The sequence below is a fragment of the Bombina bombina genome, chromosome 1 (assembly GCF_027579735.1).
Source record: "Bombina bombina isolate aBomBom1 chromosome 1, aBomBom1.pri, whole genome shotgun sequence".
Taxonomy (NCBI): Eukaryota; Metazoa; Chordata; class Amphibia; order Anura; family Bombinatoridae; genus Bombina; species Bombina bombina.
In genome coordinates, this window is record NC_069499.1 from 1,337,213,055 (window position 1) to 1,337,231,767 (window position 18,713).

An 18,713-nucleotide genomic window follows, 5' to 3' on the forward strand; every position below is an offset into this window, starting at 1 on the left:
ACTTCCCCTCAGGAAAGATTTAAACGTCCCCACATAAAGAGCTACTTTCCCTATAGAGCCCCTTATGTATAATGCGTGCTAACTGATTATCTGAGTCTCCTTGTGCCCCAGAAAAATACATAGCACTTACCTTGACTTCTGCCTGACAGTAAGGCAGCTCTCAGGCTTGAGAGGTCCTCTCCCTCACATCGACCTGAGGAAAACAAAATGAGTCAGTGAATACCTCAGACTTAAGGAGATAGGGCAGCAAGAAATATGGGAGGAGCAGTGAGAATTATGTCCCACAAGTTCCCATTGCTCTAAAGCTACCAAGGCTCTACTGAAGAGACTGATATGGACTACGGCTACACCCCAGGACAAAGCAGTACAATCTTGCACTACTTTAAAAATAATAAACTCTTGATTGAATAATCTATACTAACACCTCACTTTACCTCTTCCTATCACTAACGTAGGCAAAGAGAATGACTGAAGTGGGAGGGAAGGGAGGAGCTATTTAACAGCTCTGCTGTGGTGCTCTTTGCCTCCTCCTGCTGACCAGGAGGTGAATATCCCATTAGTAATTAAGATGATCCGTGGACTCATCGTATCTTAAAAAAGAAATAAAAAAAGTCTGACAAAAAAATAACCTAAAACTAATAAAACAACTAAAAAAATAAACAAAATTACCAAAAATAAAAAAAATTAAACCTAATCCCTATGAAAATAAAAAGCCCCCCCAAAATAAAAACACCCCCTAATTCAAACTAAACTACCAATAGCCCTTAAAAGGGACTTTTGTAGGGTATTGCCCTAAGATAAACAGCTCTTTTACGTTTAAAAAATACCAAGTCCCCCGAACTGTAAAACCGCCGCACCACCAATCCCCCCAAATAAAAAAAAACTAACACTAAAAAAAACTAAACTACCCATTGCCCCTAAAGGGGCATTTGTATGGGCATTGCCCTTAAAAGGGCATTCAGCTCTTTTACTGCCCTTAAAAGAGCATTCAGCTTTTTTTACCCCCAAACAGGTACTCACTCTTCATCCGACGGCCGACGACTGAATGACTGATTGGAACAGCCAATAGAATGCGAGGTCAATCCTATTGGCTGATTGGATCAGCCAATCGGATTGAACTTCAATCCGATTGGCTGATTACATCAGCCAATAGGATTTTTCCTACCTTAAAGGGACAGTCTAGGCCAAAATAAACTTTCATGATTCAGATAGAGCATGTAATTTTAAACAATTTTCCAATTTACTTTTATCACCAATATTACTTTATTCTCTTGGTATTCTTAGTTGAAAGCTTAACCTAGGAGGTTCATATGCTAATTTCTTAGACCTTGAAGCCCACCTCTTTCAGATTGCATTTTAACAGTTTTTCACCACTACAGGGTGTTAGTTCACATATTTCATATAGATAACACTGTGCTCGTGCACGTGAAGTAATCTGTGAGCAGGCACTGATTGGCTAGACTGCAAGTCTGTCAAAAGAACTGAAAAAAGGGGCAGTTTGCAGAGGCTTAGATACAATATAATCACAGAGGTTAAAAGTATATTATTATAACTGTGTTGGTTATGCAAAACTGGCAAATGGGTAATAAAGGGATTATCTATCTTTTAAAACAATAAAAATTCTGGTGTAGACTGTCCCTTTAATTCCGATTGGCTGATAGGATTCTATCAGCCAATCGGAATTCAAGGGACGCCATCTTGGATGACGTAATTTAAAGGAACCTTGATTCTTCATTAGGACTTCGTTTGAAGAGGATGCTCCGCGTCGGCTGGATTGAAGATGGACCCGCTCCGCTCCGGAAGGATGAAGATAGAAGATGCTGCCTGGATGAAGCCTTCTGCCGTCTGGAGGACCTCTTCTGTCCCGATCGGATGAACACTTCGGACCCTCTGGAGGACGACTTGTGCCCGGCTGGGTGAAGCGGGCTCAAGGTAGGATGATCTTCAGGGGGTTAGTGTTAGGTTTTTTTAAGGGGGGATTGGGTGGGTTTTAGAGTAGGGGTGTGTGGGTGGTGGGTTGTAAATGTTAGGGGGGGTATTGTATTTTTTTTTACAGGTAAAAGAGCTGATTACTTTGGGGCAATGCCCCGCAAAAGGCCCTTTAAAGGGCTATTTGTAATTTAGTATAGGGTAGGGATTTTTTTTTATTTTGGGGGGCTTTTTTATTTTATTAGGGGGATTAGATTAGGTGTAATTAGTTTAAAATTCTTGTAATTCTTTTTTTATTTTCTGTAATATAGTGGGGGGGGGGGGGTTTCTTCGTAATTTAGTTTTTTTCATTTAAAGGGACACTGTACCCAAAATTTTTCTTTCGTGATTCAGATTGAGCATGAAATTTTAAGCAACTTTCTAATTTACTCCTATTATCAAATTTTCTTCATTCTCTTGGTATCTTTATTTGAAATGCAAGAATGTAAGTTTAGATGCCGGCCCATTTTTGGTTAACAACCTGGGTTGTCCTTGCTGATTGGTGGATAAATTCATCCACCAATAAAAAAGTGCTGTCCAGTGTACTGAAACCAAAAAAAAGCTTAGATGCCTTCTTTTTCAAATAATGATAGCAAGAGAACGAAGAAAAATTGATAATAGGAGTAAATTAGAAAGTTGCTTAAAATTGCATCGTCTTTCTGAATTACAAAAGAAAAAATTTGGGTTCAGTGTCCCTTTAATTGTAATTAATTGTAGGTAGTTTAGGTAATTAGTTTAATGATAGTGTAGTGTTAGGTGTAATTGTAACTTAGGTTAGGATTTATTTTACAGGTAATTTTTTACTTATTTTAGCTAGGTAAATACAAAGTTGCTTGTAAAATAAAAATAAATCCTAAGCTAGCTACAATGTAACTATTAGTTATATTGTAGCTAGCTTAGGGTTTATTTTTATTTTTTTTAATTCTATTTTATTGAGGACAAGAGATATTGCACAAATACAATTAGGTCATTACATCCAAGACAACATTTTCATGAGTAAATAGGCACTTATACAACTGAATTTAAATTGTTGCAAAATACAAAAATGTCATATATCAATCTCTCAGGTCCTTTTTCTGGTTTTTACAGTTATTCTATGACAGGTTTTCTTTAGTACAATAACTTTCCCTTTCCCATTCACACCCCCCTTAAACATAAATTAACCACCAACACTTACGCCTAGCATTTATGCGCAATCATTTCCAGCATTCTATAAGGTTGCTGCTTCAATTTATACTGTGCGGTCTGGAAGAAGAGAGAGAGGAAGAGAGAGAGAAAAAAAAAAAAAAAATGTATCCACTCACACACCAAAGGGTCTACAAGGGTCAGGGGAAGGGGGTAAGCAGGAGGAAATAGGGGCCAGAGAGCGGTCTCATCATCCTAGATAGTGATATTCTCTCTCCCCCCCCCGCCCCCTTGTGTCTGTTGTAGGAATGTCCATTCTCCACTTAAAGAGGCCGTCAACATGTATTCAGTATGCGCAAATGGGAGCAATAATTGTTTTTGTGAATCCAAGGTTAGGGTATCAATGTACTTCCGCCATTTAGTAATGAAGTGTCTAAGCCTTCTGTCAGTGTCCATTTTGGTGTCTAATTGTTCAGTAAGTAATTGCTTATGCAAGTTGTGTTTAAATGCAATAAAGGTGGGAGCAGCACTTTCGGTCCAGACTCTCAGTATAACCTTTCTGGCAATCAAAATCATAGTGGTGAGTAATGAGGTGTGTCTAGTGTCTTGTTCCTCCCAATTCAGGAAGCAGACTTGCTCTACCTCTATTTTGACCTTGATTTTAATTACCCTTGTGATCCATAAGGCTATTCTACCCCAGAACTGGTGAACTCGTGGGCAGGTGTAGAAGTAATGAAGAAAGTTCGGGTCACCAATCCTACACTTACTGCACTCATTCATCACCCCATGTTTCCATTTAGCTAGCCTACGTGGTATAATGTAATCTTTATGCAGCATTCTGATCTGGGACTCTCTCAACGTCATGGACAGCGTTGCTCTTTTAACATTGTCTACACTGCGCTGGATTAGCTCTGGAAGATCCTCCCTCTCCAAGTGGCCTCTCCATCTATTCTCTAGTAGGGCTAAATGTTTAGATTCAATATGGCTCAGCAGTGTTTTGTAAATCCCCGAGATAGAGAAACTTCCAAGCCTAAAAGCAGACACTGACACATTAAATATGTGCGGCTCCCAGAATTGTGGGTCCTCTCTAATAAGCTGGTCCACGTAATGCCTCATCTGAAGATAGGCATAGAAGTGGGCCCGCGGTAGTCCAAATTGAGTTTGCAACTCCCCAAAGGACTTAACGCATTTTCTAGAGATGTCTAGAGCATCTCCCACTGAGCATAAGCCTTTGGTTTCCCAGTTGGTAAACGGAGAAGTATCAATCCCAGGGGGGAAACAGACATTGTTTCGCAGTGGGATTAACCTGGGGGACGCGTGACGCCGGCCCAAGTATCCTAGGGTTTGCCGCCATGCCCGTAGTACGTCCTTATAGAGAAAACTATCCTTGACCCCCGTCGGAAGGTTATTAGACGGGGTGTAAGGCAGAAGTGAGGGCTCAAACCCCTTTAGTGCATTCCTCTCGAGTTCAGATGTGTAAAAGTGTTCCGTCTTTAATTGCCAATCCAGCATTAGACGGTTGAGTGCTGCCCAGTTGTATAGCTTCAGGTCGGGGAGACCCAGGCCACCCGAGGAGGGCCGTGCATATAATTTCTTGAGAGCTATTCTAGATCTGCCCCCCTTCCATAAGAACTTAGATAGGGCTTTTGAGTAGATCGCCAGGTCTTTTCGGGTAATCAGAAAAGGCAGCATCAAGAGAGAATACAGGATCCGTGGTAGGATGACCATTTTTACCAAGTTGATTCGCCCTGTGAGAGAGACCGGTAAGTTTCTCCTTCCTTCTAAGGTTTGAGCTATGTCACAGCACACCCGCGTGATGTTATTACGGTACAAGGTTTGCCTATTAGTGGACAATTGAATGCCCAGATAGGTCAAGGTGTCCCCAGCCTCTTGAAATGGATAGGAGCGTGACTGTGCCTTATGTCTCCAAAGCCATAAGATTTCCGATTTTGTTTTGTTTATCCTATAGCCGGAAAAGGACCCGAAGGCCTCAATGGTTGCCAGGATTTTTGGGATATGTTTTGCAGGGTGTTCCACAAATAGGAGCATGTCATCCGCATATAATGCCAGATGCATCCTCTCCTCTCCCATCCTCATACCCGGGTAGACTTTACGCAACTTAACAGCCAGTGGCTCTAGGGCTAGGTTGAAGAGAAGGGGGGATAGAGGACACCCTTGACGGGTGCCTCTTTGTAGTGTGATACGCGGCGAGAATAACCCGTTAGCCATGATGGCAATCCATGGGGCCTTGTAAATATTGCTAATATATTGGAGAAATGATCCCGAGAAGCCAAAGCGCTGGAGTACGTCCTGCAAGTGGCTCCACTCTACCCTGTCGAAGGCCTTCTCTGCATCCAAAGACAGCAGGAAGGCCTCCGGTTGATCTGCCGCCTCAGGGAGTTCCAGTCCCCCCTCATAGTGTGCAATGGCATGTAATACCCTTCTCACATTAGTCACTGATGTTCTGCGGCTCATAAATCCTGTTTGGTCCGGATGAATAATGTCAGTCAGGACCACTTTTAGTCTATCAGCCAAGATCTTCATCAAGATCTTGTAGTCCGAATTGAGTAGGGAGATGGGACGATAAGATTCAGGGAGACCTGGATCCTTCCCCGGCTTCGGAATCAATGACACATGTGCCATTGTAAATGTTTGAGAGGGAGGTATCAACTCCTTGTAATATAAGTTGTATAATTTTGTTAGAGTCGGTGTGATCTGGGTCTTCAATAAAGCTTAGGGTTTATTTTATCGTTAAGTATTTAGTTTTAAATAGGATTAATTAATTTATTTAATTATGTTAAATTTATTTTGTTTAATTTAAATTACATTTAAGTTAGGGGGGGTAGACTTAGGGTTAGATTTAGGTTTAGGGGTTAATAAATTTATTATAGTAGCGGCGACGTTGGGGTCGGAAGATTAGGGGTTAATAAATGTAGGTAGGTGTCGGCGACGTGTGGGGGGCAGATTAGGGGTTAATAAACTGTAACTAGTGTTTGTGAGGCGGGAGTGCGGCGGTTACAGGGTTAATACATTTACTGAAGTGGTGGCGATGTCCGGTCGGCAGATTAGCGGTTAATAATTGTAGGTAGGTGGCGGCGACGTTGGGGGCAGCAGATTAGGGGTTAATAAATATAATATAGGTGTCGGCGATGTTAGGAGTAGCAGATTAGGGGTTCATAGGTATAATGTAGGTGGCGGCAATGTCCGGTCGGCAGATTAGGGGTTAAAAAAATGTATTTTAGTGTTTGCAATGTTGGGGGCCTCGGTTTAGGGGTTAATAGGTTTATGGGTGTTAGTGTACTTTTTAGCACTTTAGTTAAGAGCTTTATGTTCCGGCGCTAGCCCATAAAACTCTTAACTACTGACTTTTAAATGCGGTAGGAGTCTGGACAGGAGAGGGTCTACCGCTCACTTCTTCCAAGACTCGTAATACCGGCGTTAGGCAAATCCCATTAAAAAGATAGGATACGCAATTGACGTAAAGGGATTTGCGGTAGCCTCGAGTCGCGGAAAAAAAGTGAGCGGTACACCTGTACCTGCCAGACTCTTAATACCAGCGGGCGTTAAAAAGCAGCGTTAGGACCCCTTAACGCTGCTTTTTTACCCTAACGCCAAACTCGTGATCTAGCCGTATGTTTGTAAGCTTGTCAGACTAACACTGGTACATCTGGGACACATTCACTACACAACAGAATAGCAAACTGTACCTGTGGGAGTGTTGGATACCAATAAAAGATAGGTATATTTATTAAGGTACCCAGAAAGAACTGGGAAATTTTAATTCGCCACCTCAGAGATCGCATGTGCGAGCTTCCAACCACAAGGCCTCCACCAACTGTAGCTGCATAAAGGAGTCCAATAATGATAGAAAGAAGTAAAGTATCCTTACAGCACTCACTTTAATATTGTCATATATGATAATAGATAAGAAATATAAATAAAAAAAAATATGATAATTAAGTACAAGTTCATGAAGAGGAAAAAATAATATACAAGATTTACTATTTGTTTTGATACACAAAGTTATTAAAAATAAAATAAATAGTGTTATCCACAATAACAAACTGTCAAATACTCAAAGGGTTAGTTATACCATTCTTACCTTCTGTCCTAAGTCTTCATGTTGGTCTTGACACTGAACATCATCCCATATATCTAATGTGTTTTCTTCAATGCAGCCAGTCTTATCTGTTTCTGGAGATTGCACCTCTGTTTCTCTGTGGATTGGACAGTTAAAAATGTCACTAGCCCACATGCAGGTGATGATTCAAACACTGCAAGCCAATAAACATTTTTGCGTCTTGATAACCACAGACATTTGATCCATTGGTGACATATATTTGTCTCAGCCCTATTATATGGAGATGAAGCCCTAAACCAAAAAATAAAGCCATACAGTGCATAATGCAAAAAACAAAATGTATGCTTACCTGATAAATGTATTTCTTTCTTGACACAATGAGTCCAATAATTACTGTTGGGAATATCACTCCTGCCCAGCAGGAGGCGGCAAAGAGCACCACAGCAAAGATGTTAAATATCACCTCCCTTCTATCCCACCCCAGTCATTCGACCGAAGTAAAGGAGAGAAAGGAAGCAACAAGGTGCAGAGGTGTCTGAAGTTTATAAAATACTAACAACCTGTCTAAATAATAGGGCGGGCCATGGACTCATCGCGTCAATAAATAAATAAATTTATCAGGTAAGCATAAATTTTGTTTTCTTTCTAATGACACGATGAGTCCACGGATCATCAATAATTACTGTTGGGAATCAATACCCAAGCTAGAGTACACAGATGATAAGGCAGGGAAAAGACAGGAAACCTAAACAGAAGGCACCACTGCTTGAAAGACCTTTCTCCCAAAAGTGACCTCAGCCGAGGTTAAAAAGTCAAATTTATAGAAGTTTGAAAAAGAGAGAAGAGAGGACCAAGTTGCAGCCTCGCAAAACTGTTCCATAAAGGCTTCATTTTGAATGCCCAGGAAGAGGAAACAACTCTCGTAGGAAGAGCCGTTACTCCCTCGGGAAGCTGCTGTCCGGCAGTTTCATAGGCAAAGCAAATTATACTCTTCAGCCACAAAGAAAGAGAAGTGGCTGTAGCTTTCTGTCCCGTACGTTAAACAGAAGACTGAAGAAATCCTTAGTTGCCTGTAAATAAAATTTCAGTGCAAGAACCACGTCCAGGTTGTGTAGAAGCCGTTCTTCCTGAGAAGAAGGATTAGGACACAAGGAAGGAACAACAATCTCCTGATTAATGTTCCGGACTGAACTACTTTAGGGAGAAACCCTAATTTAGTAAGAAAAAAGAAGACTCATACTCCTGATTAATGTTCCGGTCTGAAATTATGCAATACCGAGAGCTCTGAAATCTACGAACAGATGAAATAGCGACAGGAAACAAAACTTTCCAAGATAACAACTTAATATCTAAGGAATGCATCAACTCAAACGGAGCCTCTTGAAGAAATTTAAAAACTAAATTAAGACTCCAAGAAGGAGTAACTGATTTGAATACGGGCCTGATCCTGACTAAGGCCTGACAAAACGATTGTACGTCTGGAAAGTCTGCCAGACGTTTATGTAACAAAATAGACAAGGCAGATATTTGACCCTATAGGGAACTTGCCTATAATCCCTTCTCCAAACTTCTTGGAGACAGGACAGAATTCTAGAAATCCGAACACTACTCAAAGGGTAGCCCTTGGATTCACACCAGTATAGATATTTACGCCATATCTTATGGTAAATCCTCCTAGTCACAGGTTTACGAACCTGAATCATGGTCACAATGACCGATTCCGAAAATACACTCTTGGATAAAATTAAGCGTTCAATCTTGAAGCATTCAGCTTCAGAGAAACTAGATTTGGACGAAAGAAAGGTCCTTGAATTAGAAGGTCCTTCCTCAAAGGAAGTCTCCAAGGTGGAAGAGATGACATGTCCACAAGGTCTACATACCAAATCCTGCAAGGCCACGCCGGTGCAAGGAAAATCACCGACACCCTCTCCTGCTTGATTCGACCAATGACCCAAGGAAGAAGAGCAAACGGAGGAAATCGGCATGCAAGACTGAAATTCCAAGGTACCGTCAGAGAGTCTATCAGTACAGCCTGAGGGCTCCTAGACCTTGACCCGTACCACGGAAGATTGGCCTTCTGCCAAGAAGCCATGATATCCAATTCCGACTGACCCCATTTGAGAATCAGGCTGGAAAACACTTCCGGATGGAGTTCCCACTCCCCCGGGTGAACGTCTGCTTGCTTAGTAAGTCCGTCTCCCAGATGTCCACTCCTGGAATGTGGATCTCCAACAGACAGCAATTGTGGGTCTCCGCCCACTGAATGATCTTGGCTACCTCTGTCATGGCCAAGGAACTCCAAGTTCCTCCCTGACGGGAGGAGTAAGCCACTGAAGTTTTATTATCCGACTGGAACGTGCTGAACTGGGCTGAAGCGAACTGAGGCCAGGCCAGGAGGGCATTGAAGATTGTTCTCAATTCCAGAATGTTTATGGGTAGAACAGACTCCGACCGAGTCCATGTTCCCTGAGCCTTTAGAGAGCCCCAAACTGCTCCCCATCCCAGAAGGCTGGCATCAGTTGTCACAATCACCCAGGAAGATCTGCAAAGCAGGTTCCCTGGGAGAGATGATCCTGAAATAACCACCAAAGTATACATCCTTTGTCTCCTGCTCCAGCTGTAATCGCGAAAACAGATCCGCATAATCTCCGTTCCACTGTCTGAGCATGATTAACTGCAGAAGTCTGAGGTGGAAACGGGCGAACGGGATGATGTCCATTGCCGCTACCATCAGCCCAATTACCTCCATGCACTGAGCCACTGATGACCGAGGAGAGGACTGAAGTGCTAGGCAAGAATTAAAAATTCCTTGATTTCCTGACTCCTGTCAGAAAATTATTTTTTTTGATAAGGAGTCTATTATGGATCCCAAGAAAACAAAATTTATGCTTACCTGATAAATTCCTTTCTCCTGTAGTGTAGTCAGTCCACGGGTCATCCATTACTTATGGGATTATAACTCCTCCCTAACAGGAAGTGCAACAGGATCACCCAAGCAGAGCTGCTATATAGCTCCTCCCCTCTACGTCATACCCAGTCATTCGACCGAAACCAAACGAGAAAGGAGAAACTATAGGGTGCAGTGGTGACTGGAGTTTAATTTAAACTTTAGACCTGCCATAAAACAGGGCGGGCCGTGGACTGACTACACTACAGGAGAAAGGAATTTATCAGGTAAGCATAAATTTTGTTTTCTCCTGTTAAGTGTAGTCAGTCCACGGGTCATCCATTACTTATGGGATACCAATACCAAAGCTAAAAGTACACGGATGACGGGAGGGACAGGCAGGATCCTTACACGGAAGGAACCACTGCCTGAAGAACCTTTCTCCCAAAAACAGCCTCAGAAGAAGCAAAAGTGTCAAATTTGTAAAATTTTGAAAAAGTGTGAAGTGAAGACCAAGTTGCAGCCTTGCAAATCTGTTCAACAGAGGCCTCATTCTTAAAGGCCCAAGTGGAAGCCACAGCTCTCGTAGAATGAGCTGAAATTCTTTCAGGAGGCTGCTGTCCAGCAGTCTCATAGGCTAAACGTATTATGCTACGAAGCCAGAAAGAGAGAGAGGTAGCAGAAGCTTTTTGACCTCTCCTCTGTCCAGAATAAACGACAAACAGGGAAGAAGTTTGGCGAAAATCTTTAGTTGCCTGTAAATAAAATTTCAGGGCACGGACTACGTCCAGATTGTGTAGAAGTCGTTCCTTCTTTGAAGAAGGGTTAGGGCACAATGATGGAACAACAATCTCTTGATTGATATTCCTGTTAGTGACTACCTTAGGTAAGAACCCAGGTTTAGTACGCAGAACTACCTTGTCTGAATGAAAAATCAGATAAGGAGAATCACAATGTAAGGCCGATAACTCAGAGACTCTTCGAGCCGAGGAAATAGCCATTAAAAACAGAACTTTAAAAGATAACAGCTTGATATCAATGGAATGAAGGGGTTCAAACGGAACACCCTGTAAAACGTTAAGAACTAAGTTTAAGCTCCACGGCGGAGCAACAGTCTTAAACACAGGCTTAATCCTGGCCAAAGCCTGACAAAAAGCCTGAACGTCTGGAACTTCTGACAGACGTTTGTGTAAAAGGATGGACAGAGCTGAGATCTGTCCCTTTAAAGAACTAGCAGATAAACTCTTTTCTAAACCTTCTTGTAGAAAAGACAATATCCTAGGAATCCTAACCTTACTCCATGAGTAACTCTTGGATTCGCACCAATGTAAGTATTTACGCCATATTTTATGGTAAATTTTCCTGGTAACAGGTTTCCTAGCCTGTATTAAGGTATCAATTACTGACTCCGAAAATCCACGCTTTGATAAAATCAAGCGTTCAATCTCCATGCAGTCAGCCTCAGAGAAATTAGATTTTGATGTTTGAAAGGACCCTGAAATAGAAGGTCCTGTCTCAGAGGCAGAGACCAAGGTGGACAGGATGACATGTCCACTAGATCTGCATACCAGGTCCTGCGTGGCCACGCAGGCGCTATTAGAATCACCGATGCTCTCTCCTGTTTGATCCTGGCAATCAATCGAGGAAGCATCGGGAAGGGTGGAAACACATAAGCCATCTTGAAGGCCCAAGGTGCTGTCAGAGCATCTATCAGAACCGCTCCCGGGTCCCTGGACCTGGACCCGTAACAAGGAAGCTTGGCGTTCTGGCGAGACGCCATGAGATCCAGATCTGGTTTGCCCCAACGCCGAAGTATTTGGGCAAAGACCTCCGGATGAAGTTCCCACTCCCCCGGATGAAAAGTCTGGTGACTTAGAAAATCCGCCTCCCAGTTCTCCACGCCTGGGATGTGGATCGCTGATAGGTGGCAAGAGTGAGACTCTGCCCAGTGAATTATCTTTGAGACTTCCATCATCGCTAGGGAACTCCTTGTCCCTCCTTGATGGTTGATGTAAGCCACAGTCGTGATGTTGTCCGACTGAAACCTGATGAACCTCAGAGTTGCTAGCTGAGGCCAAGCTAGAAGGGTATTGAAAACTGCTCTTAATTCCAGAATGTTTATGGGAAGGAGACTCTCCTCCTGAGTCCATGATCCCTGAGTCTTCAGGGAATTCCAGACAGCGCCCCAACCTAGCAGGCTGGCGTCTGTTGTTACAACCGTCCAATCTGGTCTGCTGAAGGGCATCCCCTTGGACAGATGTGGCCGAGAGAGCCACCATAGAAGAGAATTTCTGGTCTCTTGATCCAGATTCAGCATAGGGGATAAATCTGAGTAATCCCCATTCCACTGACTTAGCATGCACAATTGCAGTGGTCTGAGATGCAGGCGTGCAAAGGGAACTATGTCCATTGCCGCTACCATTAAGCCGATTACCTCCATGCATTGAACCACTGACGGGTGTGGAATGGAATGAAGGACACGGCAAGCATTTAGGAGTTTTGTTAACCTGTCCTCTGTCAGGTAAATTTTCATTTCTACCGAATCTATAAGAGTCCCTAAGAAGGGAACTCTTGTGAGTGGCAATAGAGAACTCTTTTCTTCGTTCACCTTCCACCCATGTGACCTTAGAAATGCCAGTACTAACTCTGTATGAGACTTGGCAGCTTGGAAACTTGACGCTTGTATCAGAATGTCGTCTAGGTACGGAGCTACCGATATTCCTCGCGGTCTTAGTACCGCCAGAAGAGAACCCAGAACCTTTGTGAAGATTCTTGGAGCAGTAGCTAACCCGAAGGGAAGAGCTACAAACTGGTAATGCCTGTCTAGGAAGGCAAACCTTAGGTACCGGTAATGATCTTTGTGAATCGGTATGTGAAGGTAGGCATCCTTTAAATCCACTGTGGTCATGTACTGACCCTTTTGGATCATGGGTAAGATTGTCCGAATAGTTTCCATTTTGAACGATGGAACTCTTAGGAATTTGTTTAGGATCTTTAAATCCAAGATTGGTCTGAAGGTTCCTTCTTTCTTGGGAACCACAAACAGATTTGAGTAAAACCCTTGTCCGTGTTCCGACCGTGGAACCGGGTGGATCACTCCCATTAGTAAAAGATCTTGTACACAGCGTAGAAACGCCTCTTTCTTTATCTGGTTTGTTGACAACCTTGAAAGATGAAATCTCCCTTTTGGAGGAGAAGCTTTGAAGTCCAGAAGATATCCCTGAGATATGATCTCTAACGCCCAGGGATCCTGGACATCTCTTGCCCAATTTGATTTTATTCAAAACAAACGACAGCCATGTGGAAAAATAATGCCCATAAAATTTTTCACCAAGTACCTCATAGAAAAAACGATTAACATGCCAGTAAACGTTTTAAATATAAATATATGAAATGTTATTAAAAAGCCTGTTACTAGTCGCTTTCACTGCAGAAAAGGCTATAAGTTATATGTATACAGTATTTTCTTAGTGAAGTGCCATTCCCCAGAAATACTTCAGTGCCAACATACATACATATCAGCCTGATACCAGTTGCTACTACTGCATTTAAGGCTGTACTTACATTACATCGGTATTAGCAGTATTTTCTCAGTCAATTCCATTCCTTAGAAAATAATATACTGCAACATACCTCCTTGCAGGTGAACCCTGCCCGCTGTCCCCTGTTCTGAAGTTACCTCGCTCCTCAGAATGGCCGAGAACAGCAAATGGATCTTAGTTACGTCCGCTAAGATCATACACAACTCAGGTAGATTCTTCTACTAATGCTGCCTGAGAAAAAACAACACACTCCGGTGCTGTTTAAAATAACAAACTTTTGATTGAAGAAATAAAAACTAAGTTTAACAACCACAGTCCTCTCACACGTCCTATCTATTAGTTAGGTGCAAGAGAATGACTGGGTATGACGTAGAGGGGAGGAGCTATATAGCAGCTCTGCTTGGGTGATCCTCTTGCACTTCCTGTTAGGGAGGAGTTATAATCCCATAAGTAATGGATGACCCGTGGACTGACTACACTTAACAGGAGAAAAGTACCCTTGTAGATCGAACTGAGGAACTCTTTTCCAAATTCACCTTCCATCTGAGAGTTGAGAAAATTGATGTAGCTGTGGCAAGGTCGAATGGAAGAGCCCCGAGCCGGAAGTGTTTGTCTAGAAAGGCAAACCTCAGAAAATTGGATGGTCCTTGTGGATGGGAACCTGCAAGTAAGCGTCCTTTAAATTCACCGTGGTCATATTAACTGACCCTCTTGGACCCAAGGAAGAATGGAACAAATAGTTTCCATCTTACAGCACTCTGAGAAACTTGATTAGACTCATGGGTAAAATTGGTCTGACGGTTCCTTCTTGGGAACCACAAACAGATTGGAAAAGAATCCCAGATCTCGTTCCTGCTCTGGAACAGAAACTATCACTCCCAAACCAGAGAGGTTCCGTACAAATGTAAAAACGCCTCTCTATTTGTCTGGTCTGCAGAGAATCTTGAAGGCAGAACCTGCCCCTAGGAGGAAAAAATCTTAAACTCCAGTTTGTATTTTGAAACCAAGCTTGAACGAAGAAGGAAAGCCTGCCCCCCCCCCCCAAGGTCCGGTCCCGGATAGGCAGGCTCTTCATGCTGTCTTTAATTCAACAGGAGGCATTTTGGATTAGGTCTCCAGGAAGGCTTGGAATGCTCACGCTTGGAAGAGGGAGTAAAATGATCTTATCCTGAGGGAGGGATATATCCCTTACCTCCCTTAATATCAGCGTTATCTCCGTCAAACCAGGTCCCAACAAGGTCTTTCCCTTTTAAGAAATCGCCAAAAGTTTAGACTTAGTTGAGACATCTGCAGACCAGGGATTATAACCATAGTGCTCTGCGGACCAATATAGGAAGCTTGAAATGTTAGCTCCCAGCTTAATAACCCGAAGGGAAGCATCTGAAATAAAGAAGTTGGTTAACTTCAAAGTCCTTCTCCAATCCTGGATTTCTTCAAGGGGAGTGTCTGTCCGATAGAAACAGACAACACATCAAACCAGTATGCTGCCGCACTAGTGACGTTAACCCTTGTGTACATACATTCTTTTGAGCGACCCCACTAACTTGTTATCCATAGGATCTTTAAAGAAACAACTATCCTCTATGAGAATAGTAGTCCTCTGACTAGTGTGGAAATTGTCCCTTCCACCTAGGGAACCTCAGCTAAGACTCCATAATAGAATCTGCTATAGGAAACATCCTTTTAAATTAGGAAATGTAGAAGACGGGATACCCGATTTCTTCCATTCCTTAGCCATAATCTCTGTAGCCCTTTCTGGTACAGGAAATACTTCCACCATGGAGGGCACATCAAAATACTTGTTTAGTTTTACCGTAATTTTTAGAATTGACTACGCCGGTAGTGACGGAGTCATCCAGGGTAGCTAAAGCCTCCTTAAGTAACAAACGGAGGTGTCCAAGCCTAAACCTGGAGAAAACAACATCAGTATCCGTTAAAGGCATTACACTGACTGAGTCTGAAGTTTTCCCCTCAGATACTACCGAAGTATCTTCCTCTTCAGGCTTCTGGGAAGAAAAATTCGGAATAGCCACTACTGTATTAGCAACTTTTATTGATTGAAAACATTTCCTCTTGCGCTCTCCCTGCAGCATGGGAAAGGCAGACAATGCATTAGATACCGCCGATGACATTAGAGAAGTGATGTCTTGCAGATAACTCCAGGTGGAGTTTGAGCGGAAATGCAGAGCACTGCATGTGTGGGCGATAAAATTTGGGACACTTGAGGAGACAGTTGCGGCATTATTGAACATTGTCATTAGACTCCTGAACAGTATCCGCCTTAGAAGAAGTTGGCTCTGAAAAAAGTCTATCCCTATAATTTAAAGTTCTCTCAATACATGAGGAACAGAAAGGGATTTATGGTTTCACATTGGTATCCAAAAACCTAAAGAACAAGTGACACTTTGCAGAGCCTCTTGGTCCATTCTAACTCACAATGGATGAATTATTCAAATAAACTTCTTAAATGTTTTAATAAAAATTAAAACAGAAAAAGGTTACTGTCTCTGTAAGTTTTAAAACTTAATTTATTTATTTTTGTGTGCAGAAAAAGTTAATTAGGTACACAAATGCTGCAGAACCCCTTTACACCTCAGCTTAACTTTGCTGAGGTTTTCAATAGTAGATTGTGCAGGTCTTGATATTGTACTAAGGATAGGTAAATATCTTCTATCTTTCTGATGGCAAGAGGCAACAGACTTGTTGTATATATAAAGACCAATTAATAAGAGTGCAGTATACTCACTCCATAAGATGTATAATGTCTGCTTATTTGTAGGTCACCCCCACGGGTATGTAGGGGTGACCTACAGATGAGCAGACATTATACATCTTATGGAGTGAGTATACCTATCCTCAGTTCAATAATAAGACCTGCTCCATCTACTATTGAAATCCTTATCTATCACAGTCCCTGGGGAGAAACTGAAAGAAGGCAGCGATCTAAACCCTAAAGGAGAGTATTGTTTCTTAGTCCATTTGTTACAGATTGTTGTTTTTTTACCATCTTTCAACATCTGTACATTGTATTTCTTTTGTAACTTTGCTGAGGTGCCTATTAGCCCTTCTGACACCAGATACATCCTGTCAGTAAAGGATCCGGAACTCAGCTGTAGCGCTGTCCGGTCCTAACACATGTGAAAACACTCTGGGGACTCTGCTCCATTCCTTCCAATAACAGGAAGTGCAGGGAAAGCGGTGAGCAAAGCAAATTGGCGCCACACATAGCTCCGCCCATCGTGAGCGTTTCAAAAGACAATTTCCTGGTCGCCATGTTTATTGCAATAAAGTTAAGCCACCGGGAGTAATTAAACATTCTTTCAAGCTTTTTGTTTACCGCTTTATAACCCTTCCGTAACTGCTAGACAGCTGCTTAGCCAGTGTTATATGAGAACAGTGAAACATCTCATACAGAGCCAAGCTCCCCAGCCCCAGTGATTTGAGCCATCGTGAGCAGTGAAAAAAACACCTCAACTTGAGTCTATCTCCTCAGCCCCAGTGCGTGCCTAAAAGGTGCTGTCATATAATCTCCTCCTTTTAGTATAGGAGGCTCTATGTCCCAAGTTAAATAAAGTGCTCCACTTTCTCTGTGATCTTTTATTTCCCAGATCCAGAATAAAAAGTAAGCACTTACCTTGTCAATCTGCCAGACAGCAAGGCAGCTCACCAGGTTTGAGAGGTCCTCTCCCTCACATAGCCCTGTGGAGAAAAAAATAAAGCCTGAGTAATCTTACTTAGGCTATCAGGATTAGATTACATGGGAGGCGCAGTGAGAATTATGTCCCACAAGTTCCCATTGCTCTAAAGCCACCACTGCTCTACTGAAGAGATTGATATGGACTACGGCTACACCCCATAACAAAGCAGCACAATTTTGTACTACTTAAAAAATAATAAACTCTTGATTAAAGAATCTTTTACTAACACCTAACTTTACCACTTCCTGGCTCTAACGTAGGCAAAGAGAATGACTGGGGTGGGATAGAAGGGAGGTGATATTTAACAACTTTGCTGTGGTGCTCTTTGCTGCCTCCTGCTGGGCAGGAGTGATATTCCCAACAGTAATTATTGATTATCCGTGGACTCATCGTGTCATTAGAAAGAAAATGTTTCACTAAGAGATCATGTCTGGTGTATTGTAGCATGAAGTGGGGGCTTTGTTAAGGAGGGTTTGCGATTATCTCTGAGTATGCAACCAAAGTTCTTAGGCACTAAAGGCGGATTAGCAAAAACTTGCTGTCATGAAAAAAATCACGCTCAGTAATTTGTTTTCTTTTTTGAGCATTATATATTAATGTGTTTCTCTTTCACACCCAGTACTCCACTTAGCGAAATACACAACTGTCAATGTAACGTTTGACTTTCTTTTAGAGACCTCACAGTAATGACCAGGCTTGTTAGATAGTCTCGCAAGACTATAGAGCTGCAGAGACTCGGGTCCTAAGGATTGATCAAGAAAAAACACTAGAACATCCTATATGTGTTATGTTTTAGATTAGGTTTATGGGTTTATTGGCTCTCAAAACAGTCCTTGCAAACTATGGTGCATACATTTAGCTCCTGATTTACTAAGGTCGATTTCAAGAACTGAAATTTGCATAAATGTGGATACATTCATTATTGGATTATGTTACACAAACTTAAATACATCAAATGCCTCGGATTAATAACGGATGCTCATTAGGACTGCTATGACTTGTGTTTTACCATGTTCCAGTATATGGGTGATCCAGTGATGGTGTGATGGGTTGGTTGTTAAAGATCAAGGGGATGTTTCTGTCAGTTGGACAATGAGTACATGGTGAATGAAAGTTGCATTAGGGTTATGTGAGGTAACAGTGTAACAGGCAACTGGGGTTAGAATGTCAATAGTACATCATGTGCATTAACTGAAATGTTGGGGCTCTTAGCAGGCCTCTGGCCATAATAGATCCAATTACCCCTATTGCTACAAATTACTAAACAAGCCAAATGATTTATAAATACATGACAAATCTGTTTTTCTGTATTTCAAAGAGAATAAACAAGGGCAATTTCTTAAAGGGACACTAAATCCAATTTTTATCTTTTTAATGATTCAGATAGTGCATGCAAATTTAAGCAGCTTTCT

General features: G+C 42.2%; 1 protein-coding gene across 1 annotated transcript in view; it reads right to left on the reverse strand.

Annotated features, from left to right (window-relative positions):
• Positions 1 to 18,713, reverse strand: part of HYDIN (HYDIN axonemal central pair apparatus protein) — a 595,027-nt gene that overhangs the window by 352,226 nt on the left and 224,088 nt on the right. The window contains 3 exon segments of the mRNA XM_053719498.1: positions 131 to 193; positions 3,861 to 5,340; positions 7,196 to 7,310. Coding sequence (XP_053575473.1) covers positions 131 to 193; positions 3,861 to 5,340; positions 7,196 to 7,310 — 1,658 coding nt within the window.